Source organism: Phocoena sinus, chromosome 11 (assembly GCF_008692025.1).
Source record: "Phocoena sinus isolate mPhoSin1 chromosome 11, mPhoSin1.pri, whole genome shotgun sequence".
NCBI classification, from domain to species: Eukaryota; Metazoa; Chordata; class Mammalia; order Artiodactyla; family Phocoenidae; genus Phocoena; species Phocoena sinus.
The window spans coordinates 11,724,636-11,748,305 of NC_045773.1; the positions used below are offsets into that span (position 1 = coordinate 11,724,636).

At 39.8% G+C, this 23,670-nt stretch overlaps 1 protein-coding gene across 3 annotated transcripts in view; it reads left to right on the plus strand.

Annotated features, from left to right (window-relative positions):
• The window catches only part of SUMF1 (sulfatase modifying factor 1), a 112,318-nt gene that overhangs the window by 81,929 nt on the left and 6,719 nt on the right, over window positions 1-23,670 (plus strand). For all 3 annotated transcript variants that reach the window (XM_032649596.1, XM_032649594.1, XM_032649595.1), the window contains one exon: window positions 20,069-20,128. In XM_032649596.1, the coding sequence (XP_032505487.1) occupies window positions 20,069-20,128 (60 nt within the window). The remainder of the gene's footprint in view (window positions 1-20,068; window positions 20,129-23,670) is intronic.

Genomic DNA, 23,670 nt, shown 5'->3' on the forward strand with positions numbered 1-23,670 from the left:
TGAAAATCCTTTCCCCTTCAGCACATCCTCTTGTTTATTACACCAGATTATGTTCTTTTCTTCCATTTATTGAATAAGCATTTACTGAGCACTTGCTTTGTCCTAGGGGCAGACATAAATGTCACACCATCCTTGCCTACAGAGAGTTTGAGTTTCACAGTCCCTAATTACGGTTCCTTTCTTCCATGATACTAGGAAGCCTTTGCCCCACTGACACTTAGGAAATCAGAACTGAAGCCCAGGTTTTTGGCTTCCTTTCAGAGGTTGTTTATTCCTTCTCTGCACCTCTGTTTACCTGGAAGGGGCCACGGGAAAAGGAGGGTGGGGGCTTGCAGAGTCTCTGTCACTTGGGTCCCTTATTTATTTGGGTCCACAGCTGACAGGCCAAGTCTGAGCAGCATTTCTGGACGGAGGCGAGTACTTGCCAAATGGAAGAAGCCTCCATTATGGGTCTGTTGCACAAGGTTTTTCTGTTCTTGCCTGGTGTGGTTTGCAGAATGAATCGACAGCCGGAAGTGCAGGCGCTGTATCCAGAGCCAGAGCCTCTGCATCAAGCTTGGCATCCTGGCTTCCACCTCCGTGGGCCTCCCTTCCCATCTCCTTCCTACTCTAGGCCTTCCTGGACAGATCGTTTTTCTTGGTGTTGCAGTGACTCCCTCAACACTCCCCCAAGTATCTCAGCCCCTAATTTATGCTTAACATTTTCGGCTAAGGCCTCTGTCTCATCATGCTTGACAGTCAGCAAAAGTCAGTGTATGTGTATATTCTGGCACACAGAATAGTTCTCTTCTTTATCATTTTTCACATACGACAGTCTATAGTTGTAAACACGTTGACCACAGCACTCCTAAATCAGAGGTGGCATCATTGCACACCATTTGGGAAGAAAAAGTGTGGTCTCTGTCAACCTGGAGACAGTCCCCCAAGCCCTTCTGCACTCTAGCTTTCTAGATTATTACAGTAAAATGTTTGGGTTGCAGAAGAAGAGGTATGCCTCAGACCCTTGTCCACAGCCTGAATTTACCCCAGGGCTGCCCAGTGCTTTTGTGAGGATCCAAGTCAACGTTCTGTATACTTTACATTTATATTTGGGTTTTTTCTCCTTGAAGAACTCAGGAGTCCTCTCTGTCTCCCTCCCTCCCTCTTTCTCAGAGGCTCTTCTGTATTTCTCATACCAGCAAAATATTCCTGATTGTGGAAAAGGAGACATGTGGTTTTAGTCTCATTTCTTATGATAATTCAGGGAGTGGAGAGAGGTTCTCGCTTTGCCCCAGATTTGGAATTTGATTTGCAGAGTCAGGATTAAATCCCAGGTCTTCTGATCTTGAGACTCATACAATATTTACCAGACTCCAGATGTTACTTGAAATACAAAACTTGAAAGGCTACTTACTTCCTTATAGTATCTTACCACAAACTCCATACACTAAGTCAGGAATTTCAAAAAGTGTTATAAATATGAAAGTTAATTTAAGAGATGTGAATTGCTCTGCCATACAGTGGCTTCTTCCAGAGCAAGGGAGAGGCAGTGAATTATGCCTATGGTTTTTTATATCTTGAGATTTTAAATCAGTTTCTTGTCCTTTTTACCTTCCTAATCTCTTATTTCCACTAAATTGTTCTTTAAAAGTCTTGATTCCGGCAAGTCAGTTTTTGCACCGAACATTTAACCTGTTAATGAATTGTGAAGTAATGTTGCGTCATCTTCCACTTCTATAGCTTCACCTTTCATGCCTTTTCCTATGCCATAGTGTGACTCATTTGTTCTTTCCCTAAGGATCTGGAAATAAAAACATGTTGTTGAGAAGAGAAAAATAGAACAGTTCAATCATCTTTTATATCAGGTTATTCCGGGGGCTTCTTTCATGTGGATATGTGGACATATTGATAGTATAGGTACATATATATCCACATGTGTGATTTCTGTATAAATATATACTTTTATTCTTTCAGCAAAATCTATTGAATACCAGACTTATGTGCTGGGTTCTGGGAATCCCACAGACCTGATCCGCTTGCCCGCGTGTAGCCTGCAGATGTTAAGGAGTCAAGCAAACACACCTCGTTATATATATGTGCTTATGTATTTAACTATATGTGAGGAGGAGGTATAGCATGATGGATAAACTCAGGCAGTTTTGGAGTCCGACCTGGTTTCCTATCTTAGCCACTTACCAGCTGATTAACCTGGGGCAAGTCACTTAAATTCTCACTCAGCTTCCTCATCTGTAAGTGAGGCAATAGTAGTTACCCCTTGTAGAGTTACTGAGAGATTTCAGTGAGATACCACAAAGAAAATGTTTAGTGCAGTGACTGGTATGTGGTAAGCACTTGATAAATCTTAATTGTGGCAATTGTTTTTATGTGTAATGAAAATTCAAACACAATAAGCTAACAAGCTATGAAATGACACCTCACTCTGAAATCTAATTCATGAAAGACGTTTATTCTGGACCTTTTTAGGGATGTGGAAAGGAGATAAGACATCTGGTAACATGCAACTGTAAATAACACTTCTTTCCGTGGACAGTCTCTGCTTTATACGCACTAAAAAAAGTGAACACTGCTTCTAACGAAGTGACAGGACTCACAGAATTGGGCACTTAGTGCTTGTCTACTTTTGCAATGTACAAAATAAAATCATGGAAGTGTTCAAGTATTCTTTGCAAAAAAATGTTTAAAAATACTATTTGGTATAAACTAACTGCTTATACTCTCTCATAACTTGCTAATGAGTTGTCACTGAAGAACACAGTAGATTGTGAGTGTAAGAGAATGTAATAAATGAAATCCTCAGGAAGACTAAACTGTTTTTCTTATTTCTCGCAATGCTTTAGAGCCATGTCTGGCTTTGCAAGCAGGACTGAATGGTTTCACACCATTATTCTGAGAGATGGAAGCGACTGAACCTGGAGTAGACCTTTCAGCAGATGTAGCTGGTACCCTGTGATCTTGGTGGCTTGGTTTTCATTGACCCAGAAGTCACCTTTCTTTAGGATGATGCTACTATATACCTTGCCTTGTTTAGGATGAAACGAACTGATTTCTCTATACTTTAGAACCAACCCCTCCAGGATTGGATAGACCATGAATATTCTTTTGTGTAGTACATTAGCATATTAAGCTTTCAGAAATTAAAGAACCATCTGCATTATTAGACAACAAATATCATTTTACAGTGTACACCTATTAGCAGATGATAAGAAAGTTAGCTCTTCGTTGCAGAAATCCAATGTGCTACTTATTTTCTCTTAATAGTTGCTTCTTCTGTGTTTAGATGGACTGGTTTTTAGCACTTCGATATTTCATGGCCTTGTGTTGAAGACTACCACTTATTTGCTCAATTAATTATGGTCTATATCTCTGAAACCATATGTATCTACCGTTGTATAAGTCAGAGTATTAACCATTTTCCTGGACTTTGCTGCTCTTTCTTCTCTCTTTCCTTCCTACCTAGAAGTTTCTACCTAGAAGGTGTAGAAGTTGAGGCCCTTGGCCACCTCATACCCACTAGGATGGCTACTATTTAAAAAAATAGAAAATAACAAGTGTGGGTAAGGATGTGAAGAAATTGGAACCCTTGTGCACTGTTGGTAGGAAAGTAAAATGGTGCAGCTTCTTGGAAAAACAGCATAGTGGTTCTTCAGAATGTTAAAAATAGAACTCTGATCCAGCAGTGCCACTTCTGGGTATATACCCAAAAGAATTGAAAGCAGGATCTTATTCTTAAAAATTTATTTTATTTTATATTTTTTTAAATTGGAGCATAGTTGATTTACAATATTGTGTTAGGTTCAGGTGTACAGTAAAGTGATTCAGTTATACATATATATTCTTTTTCAGATTCTTATCCCTTACAGGTTATTATGAAATATTGAGTATAGTTCCCTATGCTATACAGTAGGTCCTTGTTGATTTTCTATTTTATATATAGTAATATGTATATGTTGATCCCAAACTCCTTATTTATCCCTCCTCCTCTTTTCCACTTTGGTAACCATGAATTTGTTTTCTATGTCTGTGGGTCAATTTCTGTTTTGTATATAAGTTCATTTGTATCCTTTTTTTTTAGTTTCCACACTTAAGTGATATCATATGATGTTTGTCTTTCTCTGTCTGACTTCCTTCACTTAGTAGGATAATCTCTAGGTCCATCCACATTGCTGCAAATGGCATTATTTATTCTTTTTTATGGCTGAGTAATATTCCATTGTATACATGTATCACATCTTCTTTATCCATTCGTCTGTCAGTGGACATTTAGGTTGCTTCCATGTCTTGTCTATTGTAAATAGTGCCACAGTGAACATTGGGGTGCATGAATCTTTTCGAATTACGGTTTTCTCTGGATATATGCCCAGGAGTGGGATTGCAGGATCATATGGTAGCTCTGTTTTTAGTTTTTTAAGGAACCTCTGTACTGTTCTCCATAGTGGCTGTATCAATTTACATTTCCACCAACAGTGTAGGAGGGTTCCTTTTTCTCCACACCCTCTCCAGCATTTATTATTTATAGGCTTTTTGATGATGGCCATTCTGACCGATGTGAGGTGATACCTCATTGTAGTTTTGATTTGCATTTCTCTAATGATGAGCGATGTTGAACATCTTTTCATGTGCCTTTTGACCATCTGTATGTCTTCTTTGGAGAAATGTCTATTTAGATCTTCTGCCCACTTTTTGATTGGGTTGTTTGTTTTTTGATATTGAGCTGTATGAGCTGTTTGTATATTTGGGAGGTTAATCTCTTGTCAGTTGCATCATTTGCAGATATTTTTCTCGCATTCTATAGGGTGTCTTTTCATTTTGTTTATGGTTTTCTTTGCTGTGCAAAAGCTTTTGAGTTGAATTAGGTCCCGTTCGTTTATTTTTGTTTTTATTCCCATTACTGTAGGAGATGAATCCAAAAAGATCTTGCTGCGATTTATGTCAGAGTGTTCTTCCTATGTTTTCCTCTAAGAATTTTACAATGTCCAGTCTTACATTTAGGTCTTTAATCCATTTTGAGTTTATTTTTGTGTATGGTGTTAGAGAGTGTTCTATTCTCTTTCTTGTACGTGTAGCTGTTCAGTTTTCCCAGCATCACTTATTGAAGAGACTGTCTTTTCTCCATTGTATATTCTTGCCTCCTTTGTCACAGATTAATTGCCTATGTAAGTTTGGCTTTATTTCTGGGCTCACTGTCCTGTTCCATTGATCTGTGTGTCTGTTTGTGTGCCAGTACCATACTGTTTTGACTACTGTAGCTTTGTAGTATAGTCTGAAGTCAGGGAGCATGATTTCTCCAGCTCCATTCTTTCTCAAGATTGTTTTGGCTGTTTAGGGTTTTTGTGTTTCCATACAAATTAAAAACAAAAATTTTATTCTAGTTCTGTGAAAAGTGCCACAACACTTCTGACACTAAATGTATAGGTTTTTTTCCATACCAACAGCCAAGTCCAATTCTCTGGACACCGAGTGTCCTTCGATTCAATTTAGTCTGACAGTAACCACCTGGAGTCAGCACAGACTCCAAGGTTTAAGGGCTCAGTCCCACAAGTCTGCTGCCACTTCACATGCCAGTCCAAGTATTGGGCACTCTGGGTACCCACACTTCTGCCTGAGCTGGCTCCTGAGTCGAGAGTTCCCACAGCTCCCCTCTTTCAGGTTTGATAATTTTCTAGAACAGCTCACAGATCACTTAACTTACTATCGTGGGTTTATTATAAAGGATACAAATGAACAACCAGATGAAGAGGTACATAGGGTGGGGTCCAGAAGAGTCCCATGCACAGGAGCTTCTATGCCTGTGAAGTTGGGGTGTACCACCCTGCTGGCATGTGGATGTGTTCATCATCTCTGAAGCTCTCCAACCTCATTGTTTGGGTTTTTTATGGAAGTTTCATTACATGGATATAATTGATTAAATCATTGGCCGTTGGCGATTAGCTCCAATTACCAGCCCTTCCCCCTCCCCAGCGATCAGGGAGTGGAGCTGAAAGTTCCAACTCGATAATAACGCCTGGGTCTTTCTGACTGACCAGCTCTCATCCTGAAGCTCTCTAGGGCTCTCCAGCTACCAGTCATCTTATTAGCACACAGAAGCCACTCATCACTCTGGAGAACCAGTACAAAGACCAAATATATATTTCCCATTGTATCACAGGGGGCTCTCCCGTCTTACTCTTCTTTCTAACCTTCTCGCCTCTTTTTTGTTGGTGAATCTCTACTTTGGCCAAGAGTCATTACATAGAAGCTTAAGTGCAGGGTGAAGATCTACTAGTTCAAATAGTGTTGATATCTACAATCCCAGCCACTATTTAAGGCTCAAATGATAAAGCAGTGAACAGAGCAAAGTCCATGCTGTCAAGGTGTCTGCTTTCTAGTAGGAGAAGGAAAGCAATTTGTAATTTGTCACCAAGTGGTAAGCGCTGGTGTATTTAATTTTTTTGGCACTGTTCTGACACCAAATGTGTGTGTTTTTTCTGACAGCAAATACGTGTCGTTTTTCCACACCAATTCTCCAGCACCAGTTGGATGTCCAGAAATTCAATCCAGTTCTGATACTAACTCTTAGAGTTATCCCAGACACCGCAGATTAAGGGCTCAGTCCTTCAAGACTCGTCCACTTCAGATGCCAGCTGCAAATGGGGTACCCAGGCTAGCCACACTTCTGCCTGGCAGACTGTGAATTTGGGGGTTCACATGACCCCTTCCTCAGGTTTGATAATTTACCAGAACAACTCACAGAACTCAGGAAAGCACTTTACTTATGATTGCTGGTTAATTATAACGTATACAACTCAGGAATAGCCAAAAGAAAGACCCATCTTTTCCAAGGGTTTCAGCTCTGTATCAGGAACTGGGGACAAAGACCAGATATTTTTGTTTTGATACCACAGTGAGGAAGAAGGGGGATATATATAGGGTATGAAGAGAGAGAGTGATGGTAGGTGGAGGAGGGTATGATCTTTCAGCCTGTCTGGAAGCTTGTCATTTGACAGAGACACTAAATGGAGTGTGAAGTCTGAGGGAAGAGGCAGAAAGAACTGTAAGTGCAAAGGACAGTGATGTCATGAGGGACCCAAGGAAAGGGATAATGGGAAACAGACCAACATCATGTTGCCTTAGGAAGCATGTCCACACGCAGTCTTGTGTGTACATAAAGACACTTTCTACCGACCTGACATTGTGGCTCATTGAGGTCTCATGGCACCTGTAGTTTATTTTGTAATGAAAGGAAGATGTTGGATTTCCTCCTTATCCCTTTATTTCTGGGGTGTGATTTTTCCTTGGAGGTTTTTGAAAACCATTCCAGTCATACACAAGGGAAGATGAGACTTGACAAAGTAGGTCTATGAAATGGAACAGTTGCTTCCATGGTATGAGGTTGAGACCCCCAAACCCAGGGGGGTTTGAGCCAGTGAAACCACTGAAGGCATCTGCAGTATCAATCTGAGTATGGATGTCTGTTTAAATGGTAAGTGTGGCTACTTTAAATGTGTATTTATTCCTCAGTGAAAGGAGCAGATGTCATATGCCAAGTGAAGTACTTTAGGAGAGGCACATCTAACAAGGGGAGTTTTTTCAGCTCTATCCCAAAGCTAATGAATGTCTTTTATTTTTTAACAATGTGAACTCTCGACTCACAGTTTCCCACGGGTTTTAGCCATTTTCTTGCAGTGAGCTTGTGAAATACGGACAGCTTTGTGCTCTTCAAACTGGAACAGTGGAATAATTTCTTAAAAAAATGTGATACCACTTCAGCTCATAAGGGGCACATGGCCGAGCTGGCTGAGTGTGAGCCTGGAACCATATGGCCTGGGCTTGACTCCTGGCTCCTCCACCTACTAGCTGTGTGTCGTTGGACAGGCAGTTTAACCTTTCTGTTCTTTATTTCTCCATTTGTACTTACTCTTCTTTATAACCTTCTGAAAGTGGGATCAGGAAATTTTATAATCCACCATCACTGTGAGTTTGTTCTGGGATGGTGCAAGCATGGCCTGTGAAAGGGGCTTAGAGGTATGATAGCTCCTGTCTGAAGAATGGGTCCCTTGGGCATGGGACTCATGTTACCTAAGTGCCCCAAAACCAACTGTTTTTTCAACTTCTTGCCCACATAATCATGACTAGAGGTTTCAAGAAGACAAGAGCAAGTACTATTTAGCTTTGACTTTTGAGCAGATGTAACATCAGCTCTTCATCCTCGGCTAAAGACAGGCCTGTATCCAAAGGCTCTGAGGTTTCTCACTTGGTCTTCTTTCTGTCATGACTTGTGGGTCCCACGTCTTCCCCTTCACTGTCGTTGTTTTTCCTCATTGCCTGCTTCTTCTTGGTATCACTAATGGGGCTAATGATGGGGTGTCCAAACATTCCTAGCCTGTGCTCATGCCTGGCACAGTTGTTAATAGCAGCCCTGTTCACTCCCCAAAGTATCCTTATTTGGACAATAAATTATATAACTGCCCTACCAATAATAGAACCTACATCAAAATATCTTTTTAAAGATGAAAAACATTAAAACAGTACCTGACTCTAATATGTGCTCAGTAAATATTAGCTGCTATTATTAGCTACTACAACTGGCATCAGTGTTTTTAAATATCCAGTTTTATGTATTATCTCCCAAAGCAAGAATTGTTACTGTAGTCCTTGGGCTGTGAAAGTGACATCTTTTTTTGGAACATGGAGGACCATGGACACTGAGAGCGAGTTAATACAGCTTTGCGAATTCTCTTCCTTTTTACCCTAGATTGGGTGAAACAAGTAGCATGGAGGAAATGACTGTTTTCATTCATTTCTCTAACAGAGTAATCACCATACAGCACATGCTGATTTTACAGAGAAAATACTGCAGGGGTTGTTAACTTGGACTGTGTGTTTAATGTGCTTTTCTTTCCAATCTGATCTCTAGTTTCCTTTCTTTGACCTTTCTCTGGGTGTCACCCTCCTTTTTCTCTCCTCATGCAAGGTCTAAAGCTAATTGCAGTCCCTTCTGTTGGACCTTATGCTGGGGGATGAATAAAATTACACATAATTGAAAAAGCTTTATTTGAAATACCGGTTTCAGCTACCCACTCTTAAAATCCCTTGTTATGTTCGACATCAGGTAAACAAAGTGAGTTGGTCAGAGATGCAGCTAGCCTGGAAGAGATTTGAGCTGGACAGGCACAGATGTGGGAGGGACCTTGACTCCTGGCCTTGTCACTTGCTAGCTGGGTGACCTGGGGCTCTCCATTTTTTCTGTGTCTCTGAGTTTCACTATTCCTCATCCCTAAAATGGGGATCATGACACCCCCTGCTTCCCAAGGTTATTGTGAGGATCAAATGAGAGAAGAGGTATTAGCCTGCTCTAAGCAAATGTGGGCAGAGTGCCTTTCTTTAAAAATGGTTGAGGTGATTGAAAAGAGATCCGTTTTAGGAGACACATGAGCAGAGGCTTGAAGGAAGAGATTGGAAAGGCTGCTCCTGTTTGTGTTTCTGAGCTGCCTGTTGCTATAGTACCTGCTGAGTTAACAAGGGCGCTGTTTTAGCATGCATGAAGTGCTTCAAATGGGCAGCAAGATCATTTTTGTTTAATCCTAAACTTCAGGCTGCCAGAACCATGCCTGTGGGAGCCCGGGTGATAAGATAGCTTGAAGGCTTGACTAGAAGTCAAATGTGCAGAGAGCCCAGCTTTTAGCCAATCAGGGCGAGGATGACTTAGCTCTCAAGGGAAGATGCACGCTTCTCAGGGTCCGAGAGTGGAGAATGAAATCTGTCCTTTTAAACTCCGAACCTCCTATACGTAAACTTCTAAGGAAACCTTTGACTCCTAGCATTTGGGGGCTCTGGAACAAGATTAGCCAACTCATGGCTAATCTTGTTTCATTTATATTTCCGTCCACTCATCCCCGCTCCCCTTCTCTCCTGGATTATTTGAAGCCAATCCCACTCCTCATATTTTATTTAAAATACCATCATGTAAAAAATTGGTTTACTTTCATTAAAAATAGTTTTATTGTGATATAATTGGCATAAATTGTACATTTCTAAAATGTACAGTTTGATCACTTTGTATATGTATATATATGTAATTATAAATATATATACTGATCAAAAAATAAATATATAATCACACACATATCCATGAAACCACCATAGTCTGGATAGTGAACATATCCAACACTCTAGAATTTCCTTGTGCCCCTTAGTAATCCCTCCATTTTGCCTTCTCTACCTCTCATACGCAAGCAATTACTGATCTGCTTTGTGTTATAGTAAATTAGTTTGTATTTTTTAGAGTTTTAGATAAATGGACTCATACAGTGTGTACTTTTTCTTTTTTTTTTGTCTAGCTTCTTTCACAATGGCATGGTCTTTTATTCATTCTACAAATATTATTGTGCTCCTCCTACTAGGTACCATTTTGGAAGCTGCAAGACGTCTTAGGAGGCTATTGTAGTAGTCCAGGGGAGAAGTGGTGGTTTGGAGCCAGGGTGGTTACTATGGAGATGGTAGCTGCCACCCATTAGCCATCTGCCTTGGAGGTAGAGCTCATCAGACCAGCTGGATGTTGGGGTGGGAAGAGGGAAGAACTGAGAATTGCTTCTCAGGCTTCTGGCTTGAGCAAACGGGTAGGGTGTAGTGAAATGGAGGAAGACTCAGTGAGAAATAGGTCTGACCTTCCCCAATTTGATCCTTTACTGGGTGTCCATTGCTTCTTCAGAGTTACTCTTGTTATCATTTGTTGGTCTTAAGCGGTATCTAATATGCAGATGAAAACAATATTTAAAACACTTCAAGGTATTCACGAGATTTCTGGGTCTTCTCACAAATGTTATTAAAATAAAGGCTAGCTGCCGTTGTCAAATTGAAAATAGTGAATCTCAGTTTTCTCCTCAGGTGTTTGTGGTATCGGTTGTACCAGGCAAGGGAAAGAGAAAGCGCAAAGTCAAATAATATTTTCAGACTTTTAAAAGTTTCTTGAGGAGAAGTTCTCTCCACTCTTTATCTGGCCCCCAGAATGTTTTTGTTTGGGTTTTACCATTAAAAATGTTAACGTTTTGCTAAGTCGGATGCTGTGGTAACAGCCTCTGCACGCTGCGACCAGCTATGTGAATTTCATTGTACTATACAATAGTCTGTCTTCCTTCTGCAGTGTTAGTAACAGGTCAGCTACTTTATTAGAACTTAGACTCCTTTTGGGGGTTTTGGCCTTAGAAAAAATGGGTCAAGTTATCACTGTGGTTTTGGAATTTTGGGTTACGCGCCACTTGGTTTATGGGCACCTTCGGGAAGTCTGAGTTAGTCATGAACTAATAATGTGTAATAGTAAACAATAATGACTGCACATTTATTGTTTATTATTTGCTCAGTGCTTTCTATGCATTCTCTCTTTTACTCCCCACATCATTCCAGTGAGGGGATTTTATATGTGTATGTGTGTGTGTATAAATAACCTAAATGTCTTCTTTTCACCTAAAAAGCAATAAACATGCAAACAGGAAACTGTGACCAATACTAAGGAAAAAGATTAGTTAAATAGAAACCGAGTAATCACAGATACTGGATTTAACAAAGACTTAAAAGCAGCTATTATGTTTAAAGGATTAAGGGAAAATATATTCAGAGAATTGATAAAAAATACAATGTGGATCAACAAATCACAGACAAACACAACAGACAAATGGAAATGATAAAAGAAGAACCAAGTGAAATTTCTAGAATTGAAATTATAATAACCGAAATGAAGAGTTCCCTAGATGAACTTGATAGCAGATTAGAAATGGTAGGATGGCAGAATTAGTGAACTTGAAGGTAAATCAAGAGAAAATTTCCAAACCAAAGAATAGAGAGGAAAAAAAATTGGAGACAGATCAGCAGAGGCCTGTGTGACAGTATCAAACATTTCAACATAATTTCAACACATGTGTAATAGGAGTCCCAGATGGAGAGGGGAGAGAGAAAGGGACAAAACATTTTTGCAGAAATGATCTAAATACTTACCAAACTTGATGAAAATTATCTACAGTTCCAAGAAATTCAGTGAACTTCAACTAGGATAAACACAAATGAGAAATATACCTAGACATATCATAGTCCCAGTGCTGAAAGACAAAGAGAAAATCTTGAAAACAGCAAGAGAAAAGCACTTTATCACATACAGGACAACAATGATGTGATTAATGACTGCTTTCTCATCAGAAACAGTGGAAGTCAGAAAATGGTGGAATGATACAGTCAAAGAGCTGGAAAAAAAAACAACTATTAGCTAGACTTCTATATGTAGCAAAACTATCGTTTAAAAATGAATGTGAAGGAAGTCTGACTTGATTCTGGGAAAATGGAGTAGACATACATTTCCCTCTTCTTCTCGCTAAATACAATTAAAACTCCGGATGCTACCTAGAAAAGGAACATAAGTCCCTGAAGAGCGAAAAGAAGGCAGAGTAGCTGCAGACCTTGGGACCCCAGGAATGACATGGTGGTGAGTTCCATGGATTTTCTTTTGGCCTCATATATCCCAGACTTGGAGCTGAAGAAGCCAGCAAATGCCAGGGAATGTAAACCAAAAAAGTCCCAAGAAACGCCTGCTCTCTCTAGCCAAAGGGGAAATAGGAAATGGACAGTTTAGCAATACTGAAAACTTCTAGTCAGTAAACCACCCTACTCCATCTAAGCATGACAGAAAAAAACTGTGTTTTCTCACGCCTGCAAAGGCCAGGGTGGGGAGCCTATACTTGCACCCTCGTGAGGCTATATTGAGGTGACATAATACCTCTGTTAGGGTGGTGTCAGAGAAGGCCAGGTGGGGTGCCAGGCCTTTCATAGTTGCCTGGCAGTAATGAGGCCACCCCTCTCCATGGTGTAAGTGGCTACCATGTGGGGAGCCAAAACTCTCACCTTCTCTAGTAATGAGCATCCCTCAGGAGGTGTCAGTGGAGGCTGAATGGGGAACCCAGACTTCTGCTTCCACCTGGCAGTAACGAGATGGCTCCCTCCCCTCCCCTGCCAATGTGGCGTCAAAGAAAGCCAGGGGAACAGAATATTTAAATAAGAGCCAGAGTCTTGTAACATAAACATTATCCAGGTTTCAAGTGAATAATGACTTGTCATATCAAGAACCAGGGAGACACCAAACGAGATGAAAAAAAGACAATCGATACTAACACTAATGACAGAGATGTTAGAATTACCCATTTAGCTAAAGATTTTAAAGCAGCCATGATAAAAATACTTAAGTGAGCAATTATGAACATTCTTGAAACAAATGAAAAAAGAGAATAAAAACTTCAGAAAAGGGCTTCCCTGGTGGCGCAGTGGTTGAGAGTCCGCCTGCCAATGCAGGGGACACGGGTTCGTGCCCTGGTCCGGGAGGATCCCATGTGCTGCGGAGCTGCTGGGCCCGTGAGCCATGGCCGCTGGGCCTGCGCGTTCGGAGCCTGTGCTCTGCAACGGGAGAGGCCACAGCGGTGAGAGGCCCGCGTACTGAGCAAAAAAAAAAAAAAAAAAACTTCAGAAAAGAAATAGTATAAATGGGAACTAAGGGCAAATTTTAGAACTGAAAAATAGAATAACCAAAATAAAGCTTTGTGAATTGGTTTCAGCAGCATAATAGAAGGGACAGAGGGGGAAAAATCAGAGGGGGAAAGAAACAGAAACAAATTATTCAATCTGAATGATGGAGAGAAAATAGAAAATGAATGAATGAATGAATGATGCCTCAGGGACCTTTGTGACTGTAAAAAGATCATCTAGCATTTTTTTTCTTATTTTATTTCTTAAACTTAAAATTTTTTTAACACCTTTATTGGAGTATAATTGCTTTACAGTGGTATGTTAGTTTCTGCTTTATAACAAAGTGAATCAGCTATACACATATATCCCCAAATCTCCTCCCTCTTCGCATCTCCCTCCACCCTCCCTATCCTACCCCTCTAGTGGTCATTTGTTGTCGGGGAGTCTCAGCGGAGAGGGCAAGAGCATGGGGCTGAAAGAGTACTCAAAGAAATAATGGCTGCCAACTTCCCAAATTTGGGAGGAGATTAAACCTGTAGTCAAGAGGCTAAGTGAACCTTAAATAGGATCATCCCAAAGAAACCCATACCAAGACATATCATAATTAAACTTATGAAAACAGGAGACAGAGAGAAATCTTGAAAGCAGCCAGAGAAAACTGATACCTTATCTATAGGGGAAAGGCCAGTGTGAATGACAGTGGGTTTCTCATCAGAGACCCTAATAAAGGGCAGAAGAAATGGCATGATACTTTTCCCCTGTATTCCCTATGGGCATGATATTTTTTAAGTATTGAAAGAACTGCCAACCCAGAATGCTTTATCTAGTGAAATGTCTTTTACGAATAGGAGGAAATCAAGACGTTTTCAAATGAAAGAAAACAGGAGAATTTGTCACCAGCAGACCTATCCTAAATGAATGTCTAAAGGAAGTTCACTAAACAGAAAGGAAATGATTACAGAAAGAACCTTTGAACATCAGGATGGAAGAAGGAACATAGTAAGGAGAAATACGGGTGCATACAGTTGGCTGTCCTTCTCCCAAGATTTTTAGGTTTTGTTTGATGGTTGAAGCAGAAATTATAACGTTGATGTGTTTCTAAATGTTATTTAGAGGAAGTTTTTAATGCAATTATAAACGGGATGCTAGAGGGTTGTGAAGGGAGGTAAATTTTCTATACTTCACTGGAATTGGTAAAATAATACCAGTAGACATATACAGTTATATGTATATATATAAATATATATAAAATATTTAAAATATATATAAATGTAATATTTTATATATAACTGTATATAAAATATATCCACATATTTTAATAAAAATATGAAATGTGTTTTATATAGTTAATATTTATATATTAATATATATTATATATTTGTTATATATTTATAAATATATTGTGTATGTATTTTTATATATATAAAACTGTGATAAAGCATTATAGGTAAATAAAAATGAATTTCTTTAAAAAAAATGTTCAGGTAACCCACAGGAAGGCAGAAAAAAGAAAACAAAAAAAAAAAAATAGAGAACAGACAAAATCCAAAAAATAAAATGACAGTCTTAAGTGCTTAGATATCAATAATTTCATTAAAAGCTCAATGGTCTAAATACATCAATTAAAAGACATTGGCAGAGTGGATTAAAAAAACATAACCTAACTGTATATGGTCTACAACAAACTCACTTCAAGTATAATGATAAATAGGTTGAAAACAAAATGATGGGAAAAGATGTTTTAGGTAAACATTAATCAGAAAAAAGCCGGAATGGCTGTATTAATGTCATATAAAGTAGACTTCAAAGCAAAGAAAATCACCAGAGTCAGAGAAGGACATTGTGTAATGATAAAATGGTTAATCTACCAAGAGGACATAGTAATACCAAATATGTATGCCCCAGTGAAAAGAGCTGAAACATATGAAACAAAAACTAACAAAACTGAAAGGAGAAATAGACTAACCTGCAATTGTAGGTGGAGACTGTAATGCTCCTTTCAACAATTGATGGTACAATTACATAGAAAATCAGCAAGGATATAGAAGAACTCAACAATATCATCAACCAATGGGATCTAATTGGCATTTGTAGAACACTCTACCCTACAACAGCAGAATACCCCTTCTTTTCAAGTAGTCATGGAGCATATACCAAGATAGACCCTATCCTGCACCATCAAATAAACCTCAACAAATTTTGAAAAATTGAAGTCACACAGAGTGTGTTCTCCAACTGCAGTGGAATCAAACTAGAAATCAGTAACAGAAATAAAATAGGAAAATGTCCAACACTTGGACAATAAACACACTTCTAAATAATCCATGGGTCAAACCATACACTGAAGTGAATGAAAATGACCACATACGGACGAGTGCATGCCTGACCCGTGTGGGGTGAGGCACCCTCCTGTGCCCCAGGGCCAGATGCTCACTCCAGGTAATCAACTCCCCGCTGGGGCACAACGTATAAGAAAATCAGAATAAATGCTTGATTCCGTGTCATTTTCTACGTGAAAGTGACAGTACCATATACTCATACAGCAGTGCCTCATTCTTATTAACAGCTGCTTAGTGTTCCTCACTATGGATTTCATCACACACGGTTTAAAAGAAGTGCTTTCTGTCTCTTTGCTGACTGATGAAAATTTGTCAGACGCTCTGTTCCCTCTTTTGCTGTCCTTGTTGTTGTATTACATATGACACGGAGGGAAAGGGAAGCGTATCTCTTGACTACATAAAATGTCGTTGTTTATGCTCCTGTGAAGAACGACCTGGCCAGCCCCAGCACATTGGTCAGCCCTCTTCCTGCAGGCTTACTCCTCATTCAACAAGCCAGTCTTGCTGAGGAGTGGTTCCGTGGCATCTGCTGTGGATTTGTTTCATCACTAAGGACTTCTGTGCCTTCCGAGGTGTTTTAGATGAGGCTCTGTTCCCCTGCACTAGCACTCGGAGCATTACTCCTTCAGCTCTTGTCCTGAGAACCTGAGATGCACCTTGCTTAGCCTTTTGAGATTATTGGGGCTAACATTTAGAAACCTGCTTTTTAAATTGTTTTTCTTCCTGTCCTTGCCATCATCCAAGCATTAGAGACCTGTTCGTATTTTGCTGTCTGGGAGTAGAGCAGTTATTGGTAGTAGTCCCTTTGGAGACAACATTCACGTGGGTTCTTGTCTGTTTCTGATCAGGGTCTCTGTGTTCAGTGTGTATTTTTACTTAGATTCTTGAGTACTGGTGGTGCAGGTTGTGTGGCACGGCAGCCTCTCTTCTTGCCAAGTATACAGGCAGAGAGGTGACGTATTGACACTACCGTCGGTAGCTTCTCAAGTTGTTTTATTATTTTTTCATTTTTTATGTTTTATGCGGTACGCAGGCCTCTCACTGTCGTGGCCTCTCCTGTTGCGGAGCACAGGCTCCGGACGTGCAGGCTCAGCGGCCATGGCTCACGGGCCCAGCCGCTCCGCAGCATGTGGGGTCTTCCCGGACCGGGACACGAACCCGTGTCCCCTGCATCGACAGGCGGACTCTCAACCACTGTGCCACCAGGGAAGCCCTCTCAAGTTGTTTTAACCTGCAGTAACAAACTTGATCATGAGAGACAACGTTAATTTTGATTTATCGATCCTTTCCTTAATGAAAAGAAATGGAGACATTTCCCTCTTATGTTAGTTTCCTAGGGCTTCCATAACAAATGACCACAAACTTGGTGGCTTGAAACAACAGAAATTTATTCTTTTAGTTCTGGAGGCTAGAAGTCTGAGACCAAGGTCCTGGCTGGGCCATACTCACTTCAGAGTTTCTAGAATCCTTCCTTGTCTCATCCTAGCTTCTGGCAGTTCCCCGGAATCCTTGGCATTCTTTGACTTGTAGCTGCATCACTCCAGTCTCTGCGTCCATCTTTACATGGCCTTCTCTGTGTCCTCTCCTCCTGTTATAAGGACACCAGTCATTGGATTTAGGGCTCACCCTAATCCAGTATGACCTCATCTTAACTAATACAGAAAATTACAAATCTGCAAAGTTCCTATTTCCAAATAAGGTCACATTCTGAGGCTCTGAGTGAACATGAATTTGGGGGGACAGTATTCAACCCACTACACACTCTGAGTAATTTTTCTGGGTTTTTTTTTGCAAAGTGGTAAGCATTTCAAACAGATGTAGCTGATCCTACATCATGTTGTTTTCTGGCAAAAATAGTTTTATTTATAAGGACCAGATGAGCAGCCACCTAGAGGACTGTGTTAACTGCTGTGGTCCTGTCAGCCCAGGATGACTCTCATGAGTGCTTGGGTCACTTTGATGAGTGTCACTTTTATTGGTTGTAGACTTCCTTCATTGGAGCTGGTGGTGAAAGGGAACTGTTCTGTTCTCCTTCCTGTTGGCAAATCAGCTCCTTTTTCTTGTTCTTGGATCTAACTTGACAAAAGGATTTAATCTTGCATGATAGCAGATACTGTAATCAGCATTTACACTGTCATTTTTTCCATTGTAACCCAGCATGCAGAGACCCCCCTGAAGCAGGGTAACGCAAGAATCCCCAAGCAAGAAATTTAGTGTAGGAGAGAGCAGCCATTCTATGGGATAGCTACACAGCTTTAAGTGCTTTCATTTCTGCTTCAGTGAATTCTTGGTGATTATGCTGCTTTTATAGAATGATAAACTCACCCAGCAGATTCTGTTGTAATGGCTGTCAGATTCCAGTTACTCCTGGGAAGGATGCTGTTTTGTGAAGTCATTATTTTCACATGTAGCTCCTCTCAATTATAGCTTGCCCATTTCTAATCAATAAAAGTTTGTTAATGTAACATAAAACATTGAAGGCCATGGAAATACTGTGGCCTTGCAGTGGAATGAAAAATAACCAGTGGCTTGGTCTTTGACAGCTTTTAAGTACCTGACTTAGAAGAAAACATGAACTTGTGCCCACAAGTTGACATTTGCGAGTCAGTGTGTTAGCCATGCTTGGAGAAAACATGGTTCTTTTAACTTCTGCCACTGACGTCTGGGCCTTTGACAAGCAAAAGGAAAACTAAGATAGGAGGCTCTGTTCAACCTTCTCTTATTCTCAGTAAGCAAAGAACAGGCAGCTGTATGATTAGTTGACTTCTTGCATAACAAAGGAAAAACAAAAAATTCTTATCCCCCTCAGACTTCCCAGATGTGGCTCTGGTTTGTAGGAGTTTACTGGTAACTCTCAAATACTCTTTGCATGGCTTACCTGATGATGGGGCTTTTGTCCTGGCAGCTTTACGGTGTTCATTTGCATTGCACATTTATCCAGAGCCCTCTCTAGAGGTAATAGTCTTACCTCTTGGCTGGCTTTTTCTGCCTCCAGTTCTCATTGCAGTGGTAGCCACTGTTCCTTCTTTTTTTTTGTTTTTTTTTTTGGCCTGCGTTGGGTTTTCATTGCTGTGTGCGGGCTTCCTCTAGTTGCGGTGAGTGGGGGCTACTCTTTGTTGAGGTGCCTGGGCTTCTCATTGTGGTGGCTTCTCTTGTTGCAGAGCACGGGCTCTTGGCGCACAGGTTTCAGTAGGTGTAGCACACGGGCTCAGTAGCTGTGGCACATGGGCCCTAGAGCGCATGGGCTTCAGTAATCGTGGCGCATGGGCTCAGTAGTTGTGGCTCAAGGGCTCTAGAGTGCGAGCTCAATAGCTGTGGCGCACAGGCTTAGTTGCTCCGCGTCATGTGTGATCTTCCTAGACCAGGGCTCGAACCCGTGTCCCCTGCATTGGCAGGCGGATTCTTAATGACTGAGCCACCAGGAAAGTCCCGCCACTGTTCCTTCTTGCTTTCTTTTAGGCCTTGCCCAATTTCCTATACTCTTGGTCTCTAAACTCTTGAGCCAGGCTGCCTTGGTGTGAATCCTTGTTCTCGCATTTGCTTAATCTCAGAAGTTGTTACAGAAATTACATGAGTTAATATTTGCAGAATACTTAGAACCCTACTTGGTTCATAATAAATACTGTATAAATCTTTTTGAAAAAGATAAACTATGTTCTATATCTTGATTGTGGTGGTGGTTATACACTTGTCAAAACTCATCAGAAGTGTGCATTTAAAAGTTTTAAAAGTATAAAAGTTTACTGTATATAAAGTATACCTCAGTAAACCTGACCTAAAATTTTTTTAAAGGTAAAAAGCATATCCGTTTATTCAGTCAGCAAAGGGTTTATTAGGTGTTGCACAGTAGGATTTTAAAAACATAATTCAAAGAGGCTTGCCAGTCTAGTTGAGCTGGCCGGTTATAATGCAGGATAAATTTGCCCATCAGTGTGAGAAGGTGATGTAAGAGGTGCTGCAAAGCAGCTCATTAGTCATCTAGGTAGGAAACACTGTAGGGGTTTGGATTGCTTAAGGCAGTCCCAAAGAGTTCACCAAATAGTCGGAACTTGAGCTGGACCTCAGAAGATGTAGGATTTGGAAAGATGGGCATTCGAGAAGGTGCATGGGTGCAGGTGCAAGACCCAGGGGCAGAAATGCATGTGGAGACTTTAGGCAACCATGTGAGAGCTGGTTGGACTAAAATAGACCCTCTGACTGTGGGAGGGACAGCTGTGCTTTATGGACTAACGAGTTCTCTTCATCCACAGAAAGGCCCCCCTTCTGGGAAAGACCGGGTGAAGAAAGGTGGATCCTACATGTGCCATAAGGTAAGTCAAGTCACTAAACTCTGTTTTGGTGTTCTAACAGCAGGTTTATGGATCCATTGTAAACATTAGCCCCAAGATGTCTCATCCACTTCTGTTAATACATAACTATCTCCATCAACGCCAGAAAAAGAAACGTTTGTGCACAGGCATGGGGAAAAGTGGTTCAGGAAGCAGAGGTTGTAAATGATCTGTTGTCAACCATATTCCATCTGTTGTATCTTGACCCTTTGAGACACCTTTGTTGTCCCATGAATCAGGGTGAGCTGTATATCTGGTTTCCAGCATGTAAGTCTGGAAGCACACCCTTAATTTCTTTGAGACTCCTGTAAATTTCTGGCTTGTCTGTTGAGATTAAGTTGAGTTATAAATGGAGGGTAGTTTGTGGTATACTGGAATGGAAACATCCCAAGTGTTCTAGGTACATAGTGTGTGCTTTGTGGAATAAACATCTCTCTCAGAGAATGATTCTTCTCTTTGGGCTATAATTTCAGTGTCAGAGTTGGTTGTTCTTGGCGAGTAGAAGTAACTCATTGTTTCATGAGTAACCTTTTTAAGGAGTTCAGAAATCGAATACCACTTCTCTCCCTTTTTTTCTTTAAATCATATATTTTTAGTATATCTAGCACTTCAACTTCTATCTCTATGCAAACATGGCATTTTGCAGATTGTTATTACAAGAAGCTTCCCATGGTAATTCCGTCAGTTTAGGCAGTTAGAGACTTAAAACTGTAATGGCTCCAAATTAAGTTATTAATTTGATAATGGAGGCATTGTCAAACTTTGCCTTAAAATAATGGTTCTCAAACTTTATTGTACACTAGAATCATCTGGGATCTATAAAAGATATTCATGCCTATTTCCTCACTCACCTCATTCTGACTTGATATTTCTGGATTGTGACCTGGGCATCAGGATTTTAAAGCTCTCAAGGTGATCATAACATACATCAAATTTTGGGAGCCGCTGGCCTAAAGAGAACCTATTTAAATTATGTATATCTGTGAGTTCGTAGGGGTGTGTGTCTTCTGCATTTCTTAGAATTTTTAGTGTAGTTATTTAGGTGGCAGTTCATAGAGTTGAGTTCACTTTATGCTTTACACTTACCTTTCTAACAAGATGTGGACAAATTTATCTTTAAAATTCTAACTTTAATTTAAAATTAAAAGCATTGCCCTAGGTTGTCCCAGTACTTTTAAGTGTTCATATACCCATCTGTCTGTAGTCCCAGATTTTTTTCCTTTGATTCAAGCTGTTGCTGCAGGTGTATCTGAATCCTCTTGCTGGGAAACCAGACTTTCATGAAAAACAGGTGAATCTCTTTTTGCACAAGAGCATCTCAAAACCCTAATTACCACCAGTTATGTGTCTGACATATGGCACTTTTCATAATTGGGAGTCCATTTACTCTGTAAGAATTAAAGACCATAAGATTTTTTTTGCACAAATAAGTGGAGAAAATGAATCCTGTAAAAAACATTTTAAGCATGAACACCAAAATATTCCAGTGCCATGCATATGAATGTGTCTACTTTAACATTTCATTTTTCTTGCTTATTTTAAATGTTTAAAATTTTTATAAGCTTCTTAATTTATTCTTTTAAAATATCTTTTAACATGTTATATATATATTTTTAAAAATTTTTTTTGGCGTATGCTGGCCTCTCACTCTTGTGGCCTCTCCCGTTGCGGAGCACAGGCTCCAGACGTGCAGCCTTAGCGGCCATGGCTCACGGGCCCAGCCGCTCCACGGCATGTGGGATCTTCCCGGACCGGGGCACGAACCTGTGTCCCCTGCATCAGCAGGTGGACTCTCAACCACTGTGCCACCAGGGAAGCCCTATATTTTTAATAAATACATTTTTATGGTACAGTTGGTTTTTGTATATTTATGTTGTGTCCTGTAACCTTGTTAAACTCATCTGTATAAGTGATGTTTTTGTAGATTCTTTATATATATATATATATATCTTTACTGGAGTATAATTGCTTTACAATGTTGTGCTAGTTTCTGTTGTACAACAAAGTGAATCAGCTCTAAGTATACATATATCCCCATATCTCCTCCCTCTTGAGCCTCCCTCCCATCCTCCCTATCCCATCTCTCTAGGTCGTCAGAAAGCATCGAGTTGATCTCCCTGTTGTTTTTGTAGATTGTGTTGTATTTTCTACATAAGTGGTTATACCATCTGTGAGTATAGACAATTTTACCTCTTCCTTTTTAATCTGGATATCTTCTATTGCTTTTTCTTACTGTATTGTGTTGGCTAGAACCTCCAGTATATTGTTGAATAGGAGTGGTAAGAACAGAGAGTCTTACCTAATTTTTGATCTTAGGGGAAAAAACATTTGACTTTTCAAAATTAGCTATGATATAAGCTATAGTGTTTTCAAAGATGCCGTTTATCAGCTTGAGCAAGTCTCCTTCTAGTCCTAGATTTCTGAGAATTTTTTTTATCAGAAATGGATGTGGATTTTGCCAGATGCTTTTTCTAAAGCTATTGAGATGTTTATGTGGTTTTTCTTTTTCAGCCTGTTAATATGGTGAATTATAGTCATTGATTTTCTGTTTTCAAATGTTAAACCATCCTTGGCTTCCTGGAATACATCCACTTAGTTATGATGTATTATCCTTTGTATATGTTTTGGATGCAGTTTGCTAAAATATGTTCGTGATTGGTATTGGTCTCTTGTTTTTTTGTTTTTGTTCTTTTTTCCTGTCTGATATTAGTATCAGTGTATTGCTGGCTTCATAGATTGATTTGGGAAATATTCCCTCATCTTGAATTTTTTGGGGAAGAGTTCATGTAGAGTTAGCATTTTTCTTCCTTAAATGTCTGATAGAATTTCCCCAGGAAAACCATTTGGGCCTAGAGTTGTAACCATACATTTAATTTAGTTAATAGCTACAGGGTTGTGCAGATTATCTGTTTGTTCTTGATTAAGCTCTGGGAGTTTGTGTCTTTCAAGGAATTTGTCCATTTCAGCTGAGTTAATGAATTTATTGACATAAACTTTGCCTTTTCACTTGCTGTTTAGACCATTTACATTTAATGTGATTGTTGATATGGCTGGATTTAAATTTGTTGTCTTGATATTTGTTTTTCTCTTTGTCTCATCTGTTCTTTTCCTTTTGCTTTTTTTTTTCTTTTTTTGGATTAAGTGTTTTTTTATCACTTCATTGTCTCTCCTTTGGCTTATTAGCTATAACTCTTTATTTTAAAAATTTTGTGGCTGATTTAGAGTTTATATTATACATCTTTAACTTTTCTTAGTCACCCTGAAGGATAAGTTTTAATTTAGTCAGGCTCAGAGTGATGGAGAGAGTATTCCAGAAAAGAGAATAGCAGAGTGACAAAACTGAGTGGGATCCACAAGATTTTCCAGAGAGAAACGGCAGCTCTAGGATCTTTGGTCAAGTTAATTGTAGATGATGTAGGTTTTTAACCTCAGCCTGGTTATTTTGGTGTAGTCAAGAAAACAGCGTAGTGTTGGCTGTGAATTACTTTTAGTGCTTGTTCTTTACACTAGATTAAGAGTGGCAG